At 39.2% G+C, this 19,289-nt stretch overlaps 1 protein-coding gene across 6 annotated transcripts in view; it reads right to left on the reverse strand.

Moving 5' to 3' along the window:
* Positions 1 to 19,289, reverse strand: part of DOCK10 (dedicator of cytokinesis 10) — a 310,282-nt gene that overhangs the window by 46,192 nt on the left and 244,801 nt on the right. For all 6 annotated transcript variants that reach the window (XM_049888334.1, XM_049888333.1, XM_049888332.1 and 3 more), the window contains exons 26-30: positions 16,891 to 17,004; positions 14,053 to 14,124; positions 10,093 to 10,239; positions 4,687 to 4,770; positions 1,304 to 1,400 (exon numbers count right to left, since the gene is read on the reverse strand). In XM_049888334.1, the coding sequence (XP_049744291.1) occupies positions 1,304 to 1,400; positions 4,687 to 4,770; positions 10,093 to 10,239; positions 14,053 to 14,124; positions 16,891 to 17,004 (514 nt within the window). The remainder of the gene's footprint in view (positions 1 to 1,303; positions 1,401 to 4,686; positions 4,771 to 10,092; positions 10,240 to 14,052; positions 14,125 to 16,890; positions 17,005 to 19,289) is intronic.

Here is a 19,289-nt window from a genome sequence, read left to right on the forward strand (position 1 = left end):
TTATTTTTAATTAGAAACTTGCTTGCTATGAAAAATATTTTAATTTTCACTCTTTATAATATCAGATCCACAAAGGCATTATCAGGTCTTGTTCTGAACTACTGACAGATAGCTAACAATTTTGGTATCAAAGTAAACAAATCAGTTTTGGTTCTCTTGAGTATCTTTATCAGCTTAGTTAACCTAGCAATAACTTGGTACTAGTTTGTAAAACACAACCACATACAAATACAAAACCAAAATCTAAATATTTTATTGTTCAAAATAGCCTTTCTTCTCTATTAAGTCATTTTTATTAACTGCTTCACAAATTAGAAAAAATGGAATAATATATATAGTTTATGTTTAAGATTAAAATGGTGAAATTTGTATGGGCTTGATAACTGACTCAGCCTTCTGTTCCCTCTAAATATTTAGTGTAAGCTATTTTTTTTATGATAGCATAAAGTGCTGTGTCCCATCTTTGTTTTTGCTTTTCATTAAACCTACTGCTTGTGAATAGCTTGTGTTGCTCATTGTCTACCAGGACCTCCATATATACATGAGTATACTGCTGTTGCTGTCCAACACTGTCCAGTCCTTTCTGACTCATAGTGACTCAGTGTGACAGAGCAGAACCACCCCATAGGCACACATGCACGCACATATGTATATCATTTTTTAAAAAAAGGAATAAATGAAAATATTTTCTGTGGATTATTTAAGCTACAGTAAGCACATGAAGCCCCAGCCTTACCTGCATCCCAAACCTCTCCTTCTCCTTGGTCCCCAGGTATCAGCATCTGCAATGCTGTGATCTCTCTCTCATTCCTTTCCGTCCTCTCTCCCTTTTTCCCTCCCTCCCTTCCAAGGTACCAGATTTCTTTATCCAACTCATTTTTAGTAACTGCATTCTAACATAACTGAACACATTAACTGGTAATTTAAAATCAATTTATAGTCATAAAGTATAGCTTTTCCTCCCTGTAATTATATATTTCAAATCAAAGGAAAGCTATCTTTTGTGGGGCCAGTATGGTGAAAGACAGTATGGCTCCGGGTTAAAATTCTTTGACTTAGAATGGTCAGTTTTATAATTTGCTTGGCCTTAGAGGCAAAACTTGACAAATGTAGAGTGGTCTTCATTATTGCATGCCGGTGACTTCTGTATTTTAATCTAATTGCCTGGGTCTGAAACTGATACATACCTTCAGATAAAACTATGACTGGGAAAATGGAAAACAACAACAAACAAAAGACAAAGCAAGCAAACTCAGAAAGTGTTCTTTTTGTAGGAACAGAAGAAATTTCTGAGAATTACTACCTGGAATATTTGCTGATCGGATGGGGAGACACAGAGGAATAAAATGTTCGTGCTGACATACTTCTTGAAGAAAATCAAATTTATATTGGGATAAGGTCTGAAAAAGAGGAAAACCAGATGACTATTATTTACACACCAAGAAGTCTAATAACAAAAAAGTTGCACTTGAATCTTACGTGTAAAAAGATGTAGTTATTATTTGTGTGATCATAGGGTAATGGTGAAGTTTAAAGGTTTCCACCCCCTCCAAAGTGGTAAATGTAGTTAGGTTCCCTAGTTTTATAAACTGATTATGGTCTCCTCAGGGAATGATGCCATTTGTAACTGACATTGAGCTGCTGTAAGACACAATTCTACTGAGTCATGTTTTTCACTTGTTTTAGTTTATATCATAGCATGTGTACTCTGAGAAAAATACTGCCTTGCCACATGCACACCAGTTAGCAGTTGCCGTTGAGTTGATCTGACTCATGAGGACCCTGTGTGTGTCAGAGCAGAACTGTGCTCCAGAGGGTTTTCAATAGTTGATTTTTTGAAAGCAGATTGCCAGGCCTTTCTTCTGAGACACCACATGTATGGCATTCTAAAAATACGCTCAGATCATAAAACAAATCAGGACAGTCAACTCCTTTGGTCAAGAGCAAAGGAAAACAATGGTGCAGAAACTCCTTAATTAGAGTGAATCTCTCACTGCATGCCATTTGTTCTCAGGACACATGATTTAATTACACCTTCTTCTTCCCTGCCCTTCCAAACAGGTCTGTCTTTTCAGTAATGTTTAGATTAGGAAAGTGATCAGTGGAGTCCGGGCATAGTCTATGACAACTGTCATACATGTTTCAAAAACAACCATGTAAGTTGGAACAATGAGCACCCTCATATATTTTCTGTTTTTGCTCTTGTGTACTCTAAGTAATCATTTTTAATTCTAAGCTAGATTATCTTCATTATATTTACTAATATTCGTCTTAGATATTTAAGGATTACATTTCATGGCAATATCAGTCATTTCAAACAAGGATAGCATTTGACATAATCCTTTGTACCTAAAAATGAACAAGAATATAATTAAATGTTAATGATTCTTCCATGGAAATGGTATAACTGTTTAGTCTTTGAAAACATACATACCTTAAAACCAAAACCATATCTTAGGTCTATGATAATTATATCTAAATGGGTATTTTGCTAATTTCATCCATAATAAAGCATTAAGGAAGACTATCCTTTCAAAAAAGTATTTAAAGTAAGAATTGGATTCTCAAAATCAAATAACATTTAATCTTGTAGCACCCCACTCTGGTCAAAAGTGAATTTGCACTGTCCCAAAAAATGATGTTCAAACTCCTAAGCATGACATGAAAGGTTATTAAGATCATTGTTTATTTCTGGCCTCTCTACATCCATTATTCTTTCCCAATACTTGTCTCTCATCACCCAGATAATTTTCTTTATCCCCTCCCTAATGGGTAAAAATTATTGGGAAACTATTATTTCAGACTCTCAACCGGATGGATTGACACAGTGCCTACAACAATGGGCTCAAGCATAACAACGATTATGAGGATTGCACAGGGCCAGGCAGTGTTTCATTCTGTTGTACACAGAGTTGTTAAGAGTCGGAACCAACTCAACAGCACCCAACAACAACCACATCTTTCTGGAGATGTGGTGGCACAGTGGTTAAGTGCTGGGCTGCTAACTAAAAGGTCAACAGTTTGAATTCACCAGCCACTCCTTGGAAACCCTATGGGGCAGTTCTACTCTGTCCTTTAGAGTCGCTATAAGTTAGAATCAGCTCAATGGCAATGGGTTTGGTTTGGTTTTATACTTCCTCTGAAAGGTGCCTACGAGTTGGAATTGACTGGATGGCAAGGAGTTTCTAGCCTTCCTCCTAAGGAGCCCTGGGGGCACAATGGTTAAGTAGTCAGCTGCTAACTGAAAGGTCAACAGTTCGAGCCCCATCAGCCACTTTGCAGGAGAAAGATGTGGCAGTTTGTTTCTGTAAAAACTTACAGGTTTGGAAACCCCGTGGGGCAGTTCCACTCTGTGGCAATATACACAATCATTTGCAATTTCTACACAAACAGTTCAGTAACATTGGTTACATACTTCACATTGTGTCACTATTCTATCTCTACCCATACTGTTTCATCAACATTAACTTAGGCTCTCTGCCCCTTACATTCTTATCTGTGCTTTATTTTATACTCATATAGATAATTCTTTATACGAATGCTATGTTTGAGGCAAACATTCTTTATTAATTGGTCTAAACAGTAGTTTAATGGTGGTTTCATGCTATAGTTTTGGTTCAAGGTTTAAAGGTTATTTCTGGGTATTAGATTTGCCGTTTCCCCAGTCTCAGTGGATCCAGTAAGTCTGGTTCCCATATGAGTTTGAAGTTCTATTCCATACTTTCACTCCTTTTGATCAGGATCCATCTACTGGGTCCTTGATGAAAACATGGAACATAAATCTTAAGCAACATGTGGAGAGGGAGAAAATGGTCCCAGCTGCATTTTTTTTAAGCAGCAGCAACACCACTGTCCCTCCTTTGCTATTATTTCTGTGCTTTGGATCTGGATTGGCTCTTGCTCTTTGCCAAGCCTGATTCTCCAACTGTTTCATCAATGTTATTTATTCTCAATACCCTCCCAATGAATTCCCTTTTGCTCAAATTGCAGTCAGTTTCTATTGTTTGCAACCCAAAGAACCTTAACAGATACAACAATTTTCATGATCTGGCCCATTTCCAGAGTTATTTTACACGAGGGCCCTTCCAACATGTGCCATACTATAGCTTAATGGTTCTCCAACTTGAGAGTGTGTAACAATCTCCATCAGGTCTTGTTAAAACCCAGATTTATGGACCCCACCCCCAGCCATTTTGTTGCCAGGTGATGTTGCTATATGTTGGTCCAAGAACCACACTTTGAGAACCACTGTTCTGGATTCACCATTCCTTCTCCATCTTCCCATCCATACTCCCGACGTGGGCAGGGGGACCAACAGTCCCAGCATTCCCAGGACTGAGGGGTTTGCAGGGAAATGGGCCTTTCAGTGCTAAAAGCCAGGCAGTCCCTGGCATACCAGGACCACAAGAATTGTAGTTGACAAAAAATCGCTCCTTTCACTGACTGCAGGAAATAAAAATGTGAATGTGAATATGTCCATTCCATTCTCCTTTGTCTCCCATTAAGGGAGGGATGGGAGACTTAGCCGATGAACCATTTTAAAAGGCTGCCTCTCCTTGGAATAGGGATTATTTTCTGATATAGAAATGGATAGGTTAATATTTTAGGAAGATAAGCACAGAAACCAGTTTATTTATTCAGAATACCACACGTCAGGAAACAATACCTGCTGTACCTGGCTCTTACCTTGAGATCACCCGAGGAGAACATGCTGGTGTAATTATTCACCATCTTAAACACAAACCCGCGGTCCATAAATGTGAAGCAGCGCTAAACAAAGGACAAAAGTCTGAAGTCACACATTTTTTACTTCAAGAATAATGCAAGATTTTAGAAAATATGATTAAGTAGATTGAATTAGGATAAGATTTTAACTAAATGTGATGTATATTAAATATTTTAAAAATCTCTAAAACATGTTTAAGCATTTATCCACATGGGCCAACTAATACAAACACTGGACACAGTAAACAAACCAGGAAGTTGCAAGCATCTATCTATTAACTTTGTAAACCATCAATTGGAGCTTTCCAAGCAAATATTATAATCTTCTCCTTTTTTAAAAAATAATAAATTACTTTCTTTAAATAGTTTTATGTTTACAGAAACATTGAGAAGAATAGTATAGACCAACCCCACTGCTGCTGAGTCAATTTCGACTCATAGTGACAGAGTAGAACTGCTCCATAGGGTTTCTGAGGAACGCCTGGTGGATTCGAACTGCCGACCTTCTGGTTGGCAACCATAGCTCTTAATCACTACACCACCAGGGTTTCCAGATAGTATAGAGAGTTCCCATATACCCTGTCCTCCCTTGCACGCAGTTTCTCTGTTATTAATATCTTGCATTAGTAAGGTAGATTTGTTAGAATTAATGAATCAATGTTGTTGTTTGTTGCTGTCAAGTTGATTCTGACTCACAGCGACCTCATGTGACAAAGTAGAACTGCCCTATAGGGTTTTCTTGGCTATAATCTTTAAGGAAGCAGGCTGTCATATCTTTCTCCTGCAGAAGAGCTGGTGGGTTCAAACCACTGATCTCTTGGTTGCAACCAAGTGCTTAACCATTGGACCATCAGTTCCTTCCAGTTTCTATAACCAAAAAACAAACCCGCTGCCACTGAGTTAATTCCAACTCACAGGAATTCTATAGGACAAAGTAGAACTGTCCTATAGGGTTTCCAAGACTCTAGTCTTTATGGGAGCAGATTGGCAGGTCTTTCCCCCATGAAGACAGTAGGAGGGTTCAAATCACCAGCTTTCCAGTTAGCAGCCAAGTACTTAACCATCGAACCACCAGGGCTCCTAACAAACAAATACTGATATATTATTATAAACTAAGAGGAGACCTGGGGGTGCAATGGTTAAGTGCACAGCTGCTAACTGAAATGTCAGTAACTGAACCCACCAGTGGCTCCAAGGGGGGAAAAAAAAACCTGACAATCTGCTCCCACAAAGATTACAACCTAGAAAACCCTATGGGGCAGTTCTACTGTGTCACATGGGGCAGTTATGAGTCAGAATCAATTAGACAGCACACAATAACAAAAACAACTTTATAAACTAAAGTCTATAGATTACACTAAGGATCATTCTTTGAGTTGTACAGTTCCATAGGTTTTGAGAAATGCATAGTGTCATGTATCCACCATTACAGTGTCATATGGGATGGTTTTAGAGCCCTAAAAATCCCATGTTCCACTTATTTATCCCTTCCTCTTTCCTTCCTTGGAGCCGCAGTGGTGCAGCGGTTAACAGCTTGGCTGCTAACCAAAAGGTCAGCAGTTCGACTCCTCCAGCCACTCCTTGGAAACCCTATGGGGCAGTTCTACTCTGCCTTATAGGGTCACTATGAGTCAGAATTGAATCAACAGCAACGGGTTTGATTTTTTTGTTTGTTTTTTCTCTCCTTCCTAAACCCCTGGCAACGGGTGATCTTTTTACTGTCTTTATAGTTCTGCATACTTTGGACATTTTATCAGGAGTGACCAATCCCTGGAGAAGGATATCACGCTTGCTTGGTAAAGCAGAGAAAAAGACGAAGACCCTCAATGAGGTGGATTGACACAGTGGCTGCAACAATGGGCTTAAGCATAACAATGATTGTAAGGATGGCACAGGACTCGGCAATGTCTTGTTCTATCGTACATAGCATCGCTATGAGTTGGAACTGACTCAATGGCACCTAACAACAAAATAGTTTTGCCTTTTCTGAAATGTGGTATAGTTAGAATCGTGCAGTGTGTAGCCTTTTCAGACTGGCTTCTTGCATTTAGCAGTATGCATTTAAGGTTCATCCATGATTTTTCATGGTTTTTTTCCATGATTTTTCAAGGCTCATTAGCTCATTTATTTTCATTCCTAAATAATATCCCATTGTATGGATGAACCACTCTGGAGCTCAGTCCTACTCTGACACACATGAGGTCACCATGAATTGGAACTCCCTTGACTGCACTTGGTTTCGGTTTATACACCACCACCACCATCAGCTTTTGCATAAATAAACTCCAGGAAAACACGCACTTATTCCAAAAGAACAGAGCACTTAAGCTAAATAGAGTAGATATGAATACTTTCTCTTTTCCAGAGACTAGTTTATACATCCTTTTTTGGTGTTTACAGAGAAATTACTTTTTTAAACATATCTTTCCAACACTTATATAAGATGGTTTCTGAATTATTTCCAAAAGCTAGCTGAAATAAAGTAGTCATTACTCAGGGGAGCAGACAAAAAGATATGGCTGTAGGAGCAAGAAAAAAGAATCAGAACGAAGCTTCCTTTGCTGCCACCTGCGTAAGAAGATAATCTAGACACGCATACTCAGGTAGAGAGAGTTGTGACCCACAGTGGCCGTAAAAAGAATAATCACTAAAGGTACATATGTAGTCATGGATCTTCTCAAAGGAAAGGTCTGGTGATCTGTTTCCCTGAAGGTTGTTGTTAGGTGCCGTCAAGATGGTTTCAACTCATAGTGACTCTATGTACAACAGGAAGAAACATTGCCTGGTCCTGTGCCCTCCTCACAATAGTTGTTATGTTTGAGCCCACGGTTGCAGCCAAGAAACCCTGCGGAGCAGCTCTACTCTGTAATACAAGGGGTTGCTATGAGTGGAAATCAACTCAACAGCAATGGGTACGTTCTAAACGAGGACATTTTTATATGCCCAATACACTGGTGCCCAGATATTCTGCTCTCTTGATCCTTGGAAAACAGTCATGGCACCACTATGCTGTTGTAATCATATTTCAATTGTAAAATACCAATGATGACTAATTCATAGTATTTGATTATTAATGCAGAATGAAATAACTAAAAGAATTAAAAGCCTTTGAAGCCCCAATTGGGCAAAAAACTATGATCAGATTTCTGGGAATACAAGAGATTTATAATGGCAAAATCTGGTGGTGTAGTGGTTAAGAGCTATGGCTGCTAACCAAAAGGTTAGCAGTTCAAGTCCACCAGGTACTCCTTGGAAACCCTGTAGGGCAGTTCTGTTCAGTCCTCTAGGGTCGCTATGAGTCAGAATCGACTCAGTGACAATGGAATGGGTTTTGTTTTGTTTTGTTTTTAATGGCAAAACTGGGAGTGGGCAATGTTGAGCAGCTGAAACTTCACAGTTCCTGTATTCATTAGAAATGCACCACAAGATGACATGCAACTTTATATTTTCAAAAATCACTTTTTTTCTTCCTTTTTCCTTTTCCTTCTAGTTTAAATGATTCATCTAACAGACTTCCCAAAAAGTCTTAAAAAATTTGTAAGTCAATACCAATAAACAGTAAGTTAAAAAAAAAATGTGTTTATGAGGTACTCTATACTGGAGCGTCTATTAAACTAATGCTTCCATTTATTAACTTTTCATATAAGTATTACTTTCAATTTGTGGAGCCCTGGTGGTGCAGTGGTTAAGAGTTTGGCCGCTAACCAGAAAGGTCGGCAGTTCGAATTCACCAGTTGCTCCTTGGAAATCCTATGCGCCAGTTCTACCCTATCCTAGAGGTCGTAAGTCGGGATCAACTCGACAGCAATGTTCTTTTTTTTCCAATTTGCAGCCCACGTGACCTACATATCTGATGGATCATATTGTTTCAGCCCCTATTGTCAATCTGTGTTCTTTCTCTGCATATTTTCCAAAGTCACTGGTATCACAATTTCCTTTTTCATCTTTGACATTTCTCCTTTGCCCTCACTTTAGAGATTAATTTATGTACCACCACTACCATCACCTCCATGGAAAATATTCATTTGCTTTAACAATCCCTGAGCATTAAACCCAAATAGGGCAGATATGGGGTCTTTTCCATTTCTTTTTTAGAGACTTGCTTATGAATCATTTTTTGAAATTTAGAGAATAGTACAGCCAGGGTTCCTTTAAAGACATTTTGCTTACGAATTGGACAGTATGTAGTTTTTTCTAAAGTTCCTGTTAAGTCAAGCATTCCAAAAACCTACCATAATACCATAGATGGTGTTCCCATAGTGTACTTGAAATATGGCAAAAGACAACAGTATATATATATATATATACATTTTTTTTTCTTCTTCTTCTACCCTCTTTTCCCTCATCCCTAACTATTCTCTCCACTTCCTGGAAGCAAGGGAGAATCAAAATTAAGAGGTAAAACATTGAAGAAAAACTTAAATTCAAGCTGAGAAAAAAGTATAGCATATAATTTGAAATTGTTTCAATACATTAAAAAAGAAATGTGGCTGGGTTGAAGCCCACCAAATGATGACTCAGGCTAATTTCCCACCTCCCTCTACAGCCTCTTAACTTTATATTATTAGCTTTTATTTATAAATTCTCACACCCACCCAGTATGTTCTAGTGCCTCCCACAAAGAAACAAGTTCAAGTTTATAGGAGTCCAGAGTTGGACAAAAGAAGGAAGAGAAGAAAAACATTATCTTTTTAGTTGAGTACATTATCTGTTAAATGATATCACAGTTCTAAACATTAGCTTTTTTTTTTTTTGGCTTTACATTTATTCTTTAAAATAAATGCCTGCTATCCAAAGAAATATAAGTAATTTCGATATATATCCAGTTTAGTAAGTAGCTGCTCAATATTTTAATTGATAATTTTCCTTTCATGTGATCACTGCCTTATATTTTCATTGTATAAACAGGAGTTGAAGATAATATAGCAAAAATGCTAAATTCCCAAAGGTTTTTCTCAAAGTGGCTATTTGGCACCATTGCTTAGTGTTATAGCCAATCTGACATCATTCCAAGGACAGAAACAACTAAGAGAATAATATTGCTATAGCACAGCATCTCCTTTAGGCACAACATTATATAGAATTTCATTTTTTTTCTTTAAAAATATTTTAAGTACTATGACTTGACATCACTAAAATAACCACTTTTATTTAACCTTGGTCTTTCTCCCATGAGACTCCCAATTGGGAAATACAAAGATTAAGATGCATTTCAAGCATGAAAGATGGAGAGATGAAAGCACTCATCTGATAGTCCTGGTTTTGACTCTTGATTATACATAAAGACGTGGATTTACTAAGATTTGGAATATCTCACATCCACTAAATTAGGGGCGTGAGTAGACTTGTTATCTTACGTGACCGTACCTTAAGAAATCTGGCAACGCTGTGGTTTGCCCTTCTTGTTTCTTCAACTGCATCTTTGTATTTCCAAATCACATGGTCGCATAGAACCATCACGAGGTTGTCCAACTCATGTTGGTAAGATTCAGGAAATCTCTGAGCCCGGGAAAGCTAAGGAAAGAATGGATTATTTCTTTATAATATGCCATTTGAAATATTAACTCTGAGGGGGCAGAACTAGATGACTTATTTCATATGTTGTCAAGTAGAAATGGAGTCCTACTGAAAACTTGAAAGCAATAATAAAATACAAGTCCTTATAATTTCCAGGTCATAATCGCCATCATCTTCATTCAGTGTTCCATTCTATTGTGCCCAGTACATTTTTCACTAAAAATTTTATTATATATTCATTTCAAACTATTCAAACAATATAGAAATGTACAAAGTAGAATGTGAGCATTTTCTATGACCTTGAATAACTTAATTCCCTTCCCCATCTTCTCAGGGAATAACTACTATTAATGGTTGACAAATTTTAGCCTAGATTTTTTTAGACATATCAATTCTCTGTTTAATTTAAACATCAATTATTTTGATGTTTGTGCTCAGAATCTCAAATAAACAACTACAGTGAATCAATGGATAAATAACTGAATGAGTGCTGGTATTGGTTTGAAATGCCCTGTAGCAAGGGGTAAGTTCCTAATTCAATGGTCACAGCTCATGGAATTTGGAGATCATCCTAATTCCATGGTCCCAGCATATGTCGCAGTTAGCAGGCACCAGTGGGACACCACATTCAAGGTACTTTTCACATAAGATTCAGAACAGCTTAGCTGTTGAGATTATATAACCATTGGTGACTCTATCCCCTGAGAAAATTCTAAAAATGCAAACCAGTTGCCCTCAAGTCAACTCTGACTCATGGTGACCCCATGTGTGTCAGGGTAGAACTGTTCTTCTTAGGGTTTTCGATGGCTAATTTTTCAGTAGATCTCCAGGCCTTACTTTCAAGGTGCCTCTTGGTGAACTCAAACCTGCAACTTTTCAGTTAGCAGCTAAGCATGTTAATTGTTGGCACCACCCAGGAAACTCCATGGGTCCCTAAAGACCACTCTCAGGTCCAGGAATCCATCCCTCCTCTTTGGACTCCCGCATATGAGGAGGAAGTTGCAGGCAGCTGAGTTTTCCATCTCAGTCTCCACTTCTGGAATTGACATAGCCTCTTTGCAAGAGATGGATATGATTCATTCATCTTTACATGTTGTCTTTCAAAACTAGATCCAGACACATTTCACTATAGACATAAATGCAGAATTCCGAGTTAGGCTCTAAATTGTGAGGATCCTGCCATCCATGCTGCAAGAATAAAAGCTATGAAGGCTGAGGTTACAAGAGCTGTATAAAACAAGTAGTAATTTAAGAGCCGTTTGATGGTGCCAGGTTTTATTTCTTATTGTTTTTAAGCTAGTTTACTAGGCTATCACTAAAAAAAAAAATCACTGTATAGGTATTTTGAGAATCTCAGGTCACACCTGGTGCATATTTAAAGTTTATTGCTGAAATCAAGTCAAATTGACAACAAATAGGCCTGACTAACTTAGTAACATATCTTATTCCACACCTAAGAATATTGCTCCAGTCCATATTCTAGAGGCTACCAGCTTTGAGCAGAGTCTGAGCAGGAAAGGGCTATGAAGCTGGTCTAGGGTACAGTGCGAAACTCCTGCTGCTTGGACTCTATAATCAGGGAGATCTCCTGGGGATGGAGGTGTTAGTGAGGTAAAAAGATGCCATGAGGAATCTGTGGCAGCCCTAGTGGGATAATTACAAGGCCAACCCCTGGGGTTCTGGGTCTAGGCCATGGTCTATCTGCAGTGAAAAATTATACATCATTTCCTAAATAGCTCCTGGCAGGTTACCAGGCTTTGGGAGAGACAGAATGCTGATGATGGGACACCATGTGACCATGTATCCAGAATTTTCCATCATAAACTGTGTTCTTTCAGACCTACAGAGTCATAAAGTCGAATGTGCTTGTCAGCGCTTTGTTTTTGCTAACTATCGTCAGGCTGGTTTTTGACAAAGAGCAGCCCCAAGAGACAAAGCAGAACTGCCCCATAGGGTTTTCTAGGCTCTAATCTTTATGGGAGAAGATCGTCAGGTCTTTCTCCCATGAAGCCACTGGGCGGGTTCGAACCGATAACCTTTCATTTAGCAGCTGAGCAGTTAACTGTTGTTCTACCAGGGCTTGATGTTGTTGCTGGGTGCCATCTAGTTGATTCTGACTCATAGAGACCTTATAGGGTAGAACAGAACTGCCACACAGGGTTTTTCTAGGCTGTAATCTTTATGGTGCACATCAGTCACTAGGTCTTTTCCCCTGTGGAGCCACTGATGAGTTCAAACTTCCAACCTTTTGGTTAGCAGCCTATCACTTAACCATTGCACCAGGGCTCCTCATTTCACCACCAGGGAATGGGCAGGTATCCCAGTCCCTCATGTGATCCGCCATGGTTGCTCAAGTGACCCCTTCAGCTTGCACCTATGGCCTTATTGGTAGGTGGGTGACTGTACGATCTGTTGAAGGAGAAGTGAAATGTCTGTGTTTTGTTTACAGATGAATTGGCTTGGTATAGAGAAGCAGGTTGAGAATTACATTATATTACAGCTACACTCAGAGGCAGCCTTTTGAGCAGTAACTGTTAATTCACTTTGTATGGAAAAAGAAGTGGCCCAAGGAGAATATATATGGACTACAGGGCAGTGGCCCAAAGGCCTGGTTTGAGGAATCTGTGGATTGGAAAGAAAAGAACTAGGAAACAAGAATCGGGGAAGGCTAGGGTCAATTCTGACTCATAGCGACACTATAGGACAGAGTAGAATTGCCCCATAGAGTTTTCAAAGAGCGACTGGTGGACTTGAACTGCTGACCTTTTGGTTAACAGCCTTAGCACTTAACCACTATGCCACCAGGGTTTCCAAGGCTAGGGTAGAGGCATATATATGCATATATGGGATTCAGAACAAAATGTGAAGAGATGAGAGTTGAGGGTAAGGGGAATCATGAATGGATAATAGCAGAGGGAGGAAAATGATGAGTACTACATACAGTACTGATGGTGCAATGATTAACAGCTCAGCTGCTAACCAAAAGGTCGGCAGTTTAAACCCACCAGCTTTTCTTGGAAACTCTATGGAGCAGTTCTACTCTGTCCTATAGGATCGCTGTGAGTTGGAATCAACTCAATGGCAATGGGCTTTGGGACGTAGAGTCCTGGAACCAACTGCGGTGACTGAGGATATATTTTACCCAGCTCTTCTGCCTCTTCTAAGTTTCCTCTCAAGGAGAAAGGCCCATGGGAACTGTGGAATAGGCACAGATTCCTCAAATTGTGCAATACGTGGTGCAATAGTGGAAACCAAGAGTGTGCACAGCTCAGATGTTCCTTCAAGACAGAAGTTTCTGGAAGGAGTGTCATTAGCTGCTATCTATGCCTTTGGGATCCACTCAAGCATTCATATCCAGGCCACACTTCTCAGGTTGCTCCCATCAATGGTGGAACATGTTGGGTATTAGAGCCAGGCTATTTCTGCCACACACAGGAGTCGTCTAACGCATATCCTTTGCTCTTTGGCTGCCCATTGGCCCGATTAAAACTTTCCTCATGGTAAGGGTATTTCTAGCCAGTCCTCCTTCCATCCCCCCTCTTTTCAAGGTGTCAGACCTTCCTTTGTTTTGTTTTGTTTTGTTTTTTCCCATTCCTTTTATCCTTCCCAGCCACTTCCCCCAATAAATCTTTTGTGCTTCTAATTTGGTCCTGGCATCTACTTCTGAAGGACCTGTACTAACACGTTTCCTCTACTTAAAAAGCAAGTAACAAAAACTGCTAAAGTTTACAAAACAAATAAAAACAGAACTAGCAAGAGTACATTCATCAGCACAACTGTTGGAAAATATGACGTTACCTATGATCTTACCTGAATTTTACTTGTGTCAATCAAGTGCTGTGCCATTGATTTTAGGATAATTGCAAAGAAGAACCAGGAATGCTGTTAGAAAAAAAAAAAAAAAAGGACAATCAAAAATGTATTCTGCTATCATAAAACAATGATAATTCTATTCCTTACAATTTGTAATATTACATGGCCATCTTAAGATGTGTCCTTTGAAACTAATGCATCATAACCCAGACCCAGTGCCGTCGAGTCGGTTCCGACTCATAGTGACCCTATAGGACAGAGTCAATCGTATATTCCCCGGTATATCAGGATGATCTTTATTAAAGTTCCAGTGGTGAATATAAATGCTGGATAGTTCAGCTCCTCAACTGTCTTAAAAACATTTGAAATAAACAAGGTACTTGTTTACTCAACATGGCTGACTAACATTAAGGCCTGTTATGGATTGAACTGTGTCCCCCCAAAATATGTGTTATAAATCCCAACCTCTACGCCAATGGTTATAATCCCCTTTGGGAATGGATTTTCTTTGCTGTTTGAAAGAGGTAGGATTAGTGTAGGGTGTACCTTGAGCCAATCTGTTTTCAGATACAAAAGAGACGGAACAAGCAAACTAGGAAGCAGAGATGGAGGGAGAGAGATGCCCAGACACATGAAGATTGTCCGAAAGCAGAAGCTCAGCAGAGAAAAGGAGCTTCCTCCAGAGCCTATAGAAAAAGAAAGCCTTCCCCTAGAACCAGCACCTTGGATTCAGACTTCTAGCCTCCTAAACTGTGAGAAAATACATTTCTGTTTGTTAAAGCCATCCACTTGTGGAATTTCAGTTATAGCAGCACTGGATAACTAGGACAAGGCTGCTGGAGGCAACAGTTTGATGAAATCCTTATTCACTGGGAGTTCTTTTTGTTTCACTTAGTTAAAGAGAACTAATCAAACCTTTCTGTATTGACATAAGTCACAGTAGACCCACTTTGACATTTGCAGGTCCCAGGTGAGAGTGTAAATGGAAGGTCACATGTCTAAATATTTAAAAGTTGAAAGTGAAACCAACACAGTATTAAATAAAACATGTTCTACCCTCCTACTCTGACAAATATAACTTCACAACAACTTGAAATTCTGTACCAGAAGGTGGGGGCATGGGAGAGTATATCCCTAATCATCCCCTCTCTTCTCGCCTAGACTCTGTCCTAACCCTCAGGAGCTCAGAGCACATGCTGCACTCAGCCTACACATCCAAGTGGTTCCCACAAACCAACCCTCTGCAAAGAGCCTCCTTCTTGGGTCTGGAGTTGCACTCAGGTATCAAGACCTGCCCTCTGGAGGACAGGACTAGGAAAGAGGTCTAAGCTGGCCCTGGAGTGAGCCTGGAGATCCTTTGGGCAGGGGATCCTAAGGACCCACACAAAGTGTGTGGTCTAGAAAGGAAGGTAGGTAAATTTTCCTGGTTATTCTCACATATCCTTCATCTGCACAAAACTTCAGTGGCTCCCAATTTCACTCTGAGTGGAAACCAAGCCCTTACAGTGGCCTGCAAGTCCTTAGACCACCTGTCAAAGCTCCTGGGGCTTGTCTGACTTCATTTCAACCCCTCTCCTGTCTGTTCACTTGGCTCCAGCCACAATGGTTGCCTGTCCCTCCTCCATACATGCCAGGCTGCTGCTGCCTTACAACTTCATACAGGTCTTCCCATCTACCTTTAATGCTCTACCCCAAACGTCCACGTGACCAGCTCCCTCACCTCCTTCACATTTTTTGCTCCAGTGTTATCCTCTCCACGTGATCTATCCTCACCACCCTATTTAAGAGCACACATTTCACCCTTCACATTGGCACTCTGTTTCTTTTCCCAAACTATATATCTCACTTTCTAATATACAGTATAATTTACTTTTCTAATTATGTCCATAGTTTATTGTTTTAACCCCTAGGAGAATGCATGCTCCCCAAGGCAGGATCTTCACTTTGCTTGTGATACATCCCAAGTGCCTAGGATAGTGCCTGTCACTTAGGACACATAGGAGCCTATTTGTTAACTAAACTGAATGGATATAGTCCCAAGGCTATTTTAAATGAACATATTTGCTCGGCCTAGGATAATTTTGTTTTAGTGAACTCAGGTTGTTATTTATTGATCCTGGCTTCCCTTTCCAGCTACTTACTAATTGTTTGTCTCTCAAATCATGAGAAAATTAAATTTAGCTTGGGACTCAATTTACCATTCAATAATAATGTAAAGTTATCTTTTTACATGCTTCTTACCATTTCTCCTTTATGTTCCTATATACGCAAGTGTTTCAACTTTTCAAGGCCAAAGAGAGGATGTTGTTCTCCATTCTCTTTGTTGTCAATATATTCACTAGAACAGTGAATTACTTTCCCTCTTACTGTACCTAAGAAACCCAACCAACTTTATTTATGCTACACTTAGTGTTTCTTGCATGTTTCTAATTCATTTTCAGTGGTCATTCATTCTACCTTTAGGTCAAAAGTTTTAACTTGGGCTCTTTCTACTTTTTTAGGGGAGCCATTCTCTTGAAATAGACCCCCTTTACTTCATATTTTTATATGCTCTAGTTTCAATCTGAAGCTTATGCCAGAAGCTACAAGAGAAATGATCTATAAAAATCAATTAATCCTATCAATTTCCAGCATCGAAAGTGATCCATCCCTAAAAAAAAAAAATGACCACCTTTTAATTCTTTTGACACAATAGCCACAACGATGAACTCAAGTATACCAACAATCATGAAGATGGCACAGGACCAGGCAGCGTTTTCTTCTGCTATAAACAAGGTGGTCATGAGTCAGAGCCAACTCAATGTCAACTAACAACAATAACAACAAATTTTTTACCTTCAGGACATGCTTTACTGTTGTTGAGTCATTCGATTTCAAAAGGCCAGTCACATTTTTAGCCAGTTCTTCATGTACAGTTCTCTCCTTGTATGTCCTGGTCTTGAACACGAACTGAAGGAAATCCAAAAAGTAAACAAAGTTAAATACTTTTTTTAGAAAAGCTTCAAAAACTGGTACACTAATAACTCACATCTCAAAATTATCTGCTCATGCCAGATTTTGTCATGAAATAAATGAAGGCCCAATGATAAGAGTAGGACACACCTGTTCCTAGTTAGCACTTTGCACAGGTAGGATCTTGCTCACCTAAGCTCTCCTTGAAACTCTTTTCATAGACTTGGAGAGGCAGAGTCAGAGAGCAATTAAGCAGGTTCAAGGAAACATGGAGAGCTTTGACCCACCTACTTATAGGACACATTTCCCCTTCTCCTTCCTTCCACTGGTAACAGGTGGCATGGTAGCAATTCTTCATCCTGAAAGGGGTAGAGCACCCACTCAAATAGCCAAGTGGGGAAAGCGGGTGCCTTCCAGAGGCCAGCAGGGAGCTCCCCAGCAAGCCCAGCATCTACCATCTCATGCTTAGACACATCTCTCAAGGGTTTCATGAACATTCGCTGTCAGTAAGAGAACAAATGCTGCTCACTATTTTGGCCTCAAAAGATTGGTTTTGGCATACACCCCTGAGTGCATGCAATGGTTTTAGTTTTCAGTATTTCTCTTTATCTTTAAGGATATCAAGATCAATTTATGCACACACATGCATTTCAAATATAACAGGATTATTCTGAATTATATTATTTTACTTATGAGCTGGCTTATTTTAAGGAAGGGAATTTTTTCATCATATTCATAATTCAGGCTTCATGGTAATCAAGAGTGAAGGCTGGCAAGGAACTGGCACAATGCTGAGGGATGTTCCATTTGGATCTAGAACCAGTGCTTTGATCTTTATAGTACATTGGCATCTAAGTTATCCTAGTGGGGTTCAACTTCAAGCTCATCTCAGAGAAGAACAAATTGAATAGATATATGAAACTAGCTAAAATCAAAGAGTAATATGATTTTCCCCCAATTCTGACTCATGAGAACAAATTCATCATCACCTATCTAATCCTATGCATGGCTATTTAACCCCAAAGGCATTTTAACAAACCCCAAAATGTTTTTATTTTTTAAATTTTGGCTAGCCCATGTCAATGCCACAAATCACTGTAAACCTTGGCATAATTAGACTTTAGACACACATTGTTGAAAAAGACATGGTGTCTGTGTGCATTTCAGATACCGTAGATGGGGTGAGTTAGCAGCATTTAGCATCACTGAACTTGGAATGGTGTTTGGTTTATTTCTGAATAGATATCAGTTATATTGAGTATCACATATTTCAAGGACATCAAAGCACGGATTGGTTCCAGTTCATCCATTTTCATTATACTCCTAGGTGGGTGAGTGGGTGGGGGCTTCACGTCTATTTATATGTTTAAAAAAATTTTTCCATCTTGGGTAAAAAAATCAGACTCCTTGGTCAAGGTCAGGCTGTCCAACATGTACTGCAACAGGAGTCGAATCACAGAATCCTAATCCAATCACAGGATCCATTGGGTCCATCCCATCTCATGTCACAGGTGAGAACACTGAGGTCCAGAAAGGCTGATGGCTCAAGGTAACTATTTAGCCCTGGCCTAGAATTCTGTCTCCCATTTTCCAGATTAGTGCTCTTTCCAGAGTAAAATGCTAGTTAAGTTGTCTATAGGCTGAAATTGCTTCAGATATATTAAAATATGTTTTACAAAGTTCTTAGGAATTGTTATAAACCTAAAATTCCACCAGATAAAGTTCTTGATTTGAACCACTTTAAAGCCAACCAAATAAACAATCCTCTCTATATTTTTTTTTTTTTAAAAAAAGAAAGAAATGGACTTGTAAGGATATTTTAGAAGTCCTGGTTAAAAACAAAGGCTATACCAGGATGCACTTCCAATATGCCTCTCCAAGAACAGCACAAAGAATCTGAGAGCTAATCTGAGGTGCTATGAAGATCTAGCCTTGGCTCTCACAAAAATAGTCGCAATGCCAGCGGACTCATAATGTAATTTTCGATGATTCTCCTGGAATGAAGTAAATAAAGCATTTGTTGCAATGGAGGTGCCAGTGTTTAAGATGGATCAAGGAGGGTTTTTCCTTCTCAGTTACCTTTGGAGACTGAATTGGAAAAGTAGTGCAAACATCGAAAGGGTAAAAGTTTTCCAGATGATTCTATGGAATGGTAAACTCATCAATACCCTGTCTTAAACAGACAGGAAATTAAAAAGGCATTTGTAGGTGAAATTGGCTCTCTGCAATTGATAGGTAGATCATAATGAGTAAAATTATACCATAACTAAATTACTGTTAAG

Source organism: Elephas maximus, chromosome 6 (genome assembly GCF_024166365.1).
Source record: "Elephas maximus indicus isolate mEleMax1 chromosome 6, mEleMax1 primary haplotype, whole genome shotgun sequence".
Lineage (NCBI taxonomy): Eukaryota > Metazoa > Chordata > Mammalia > Proboscidea > Elephantidae > Elephas > Elephas maximus.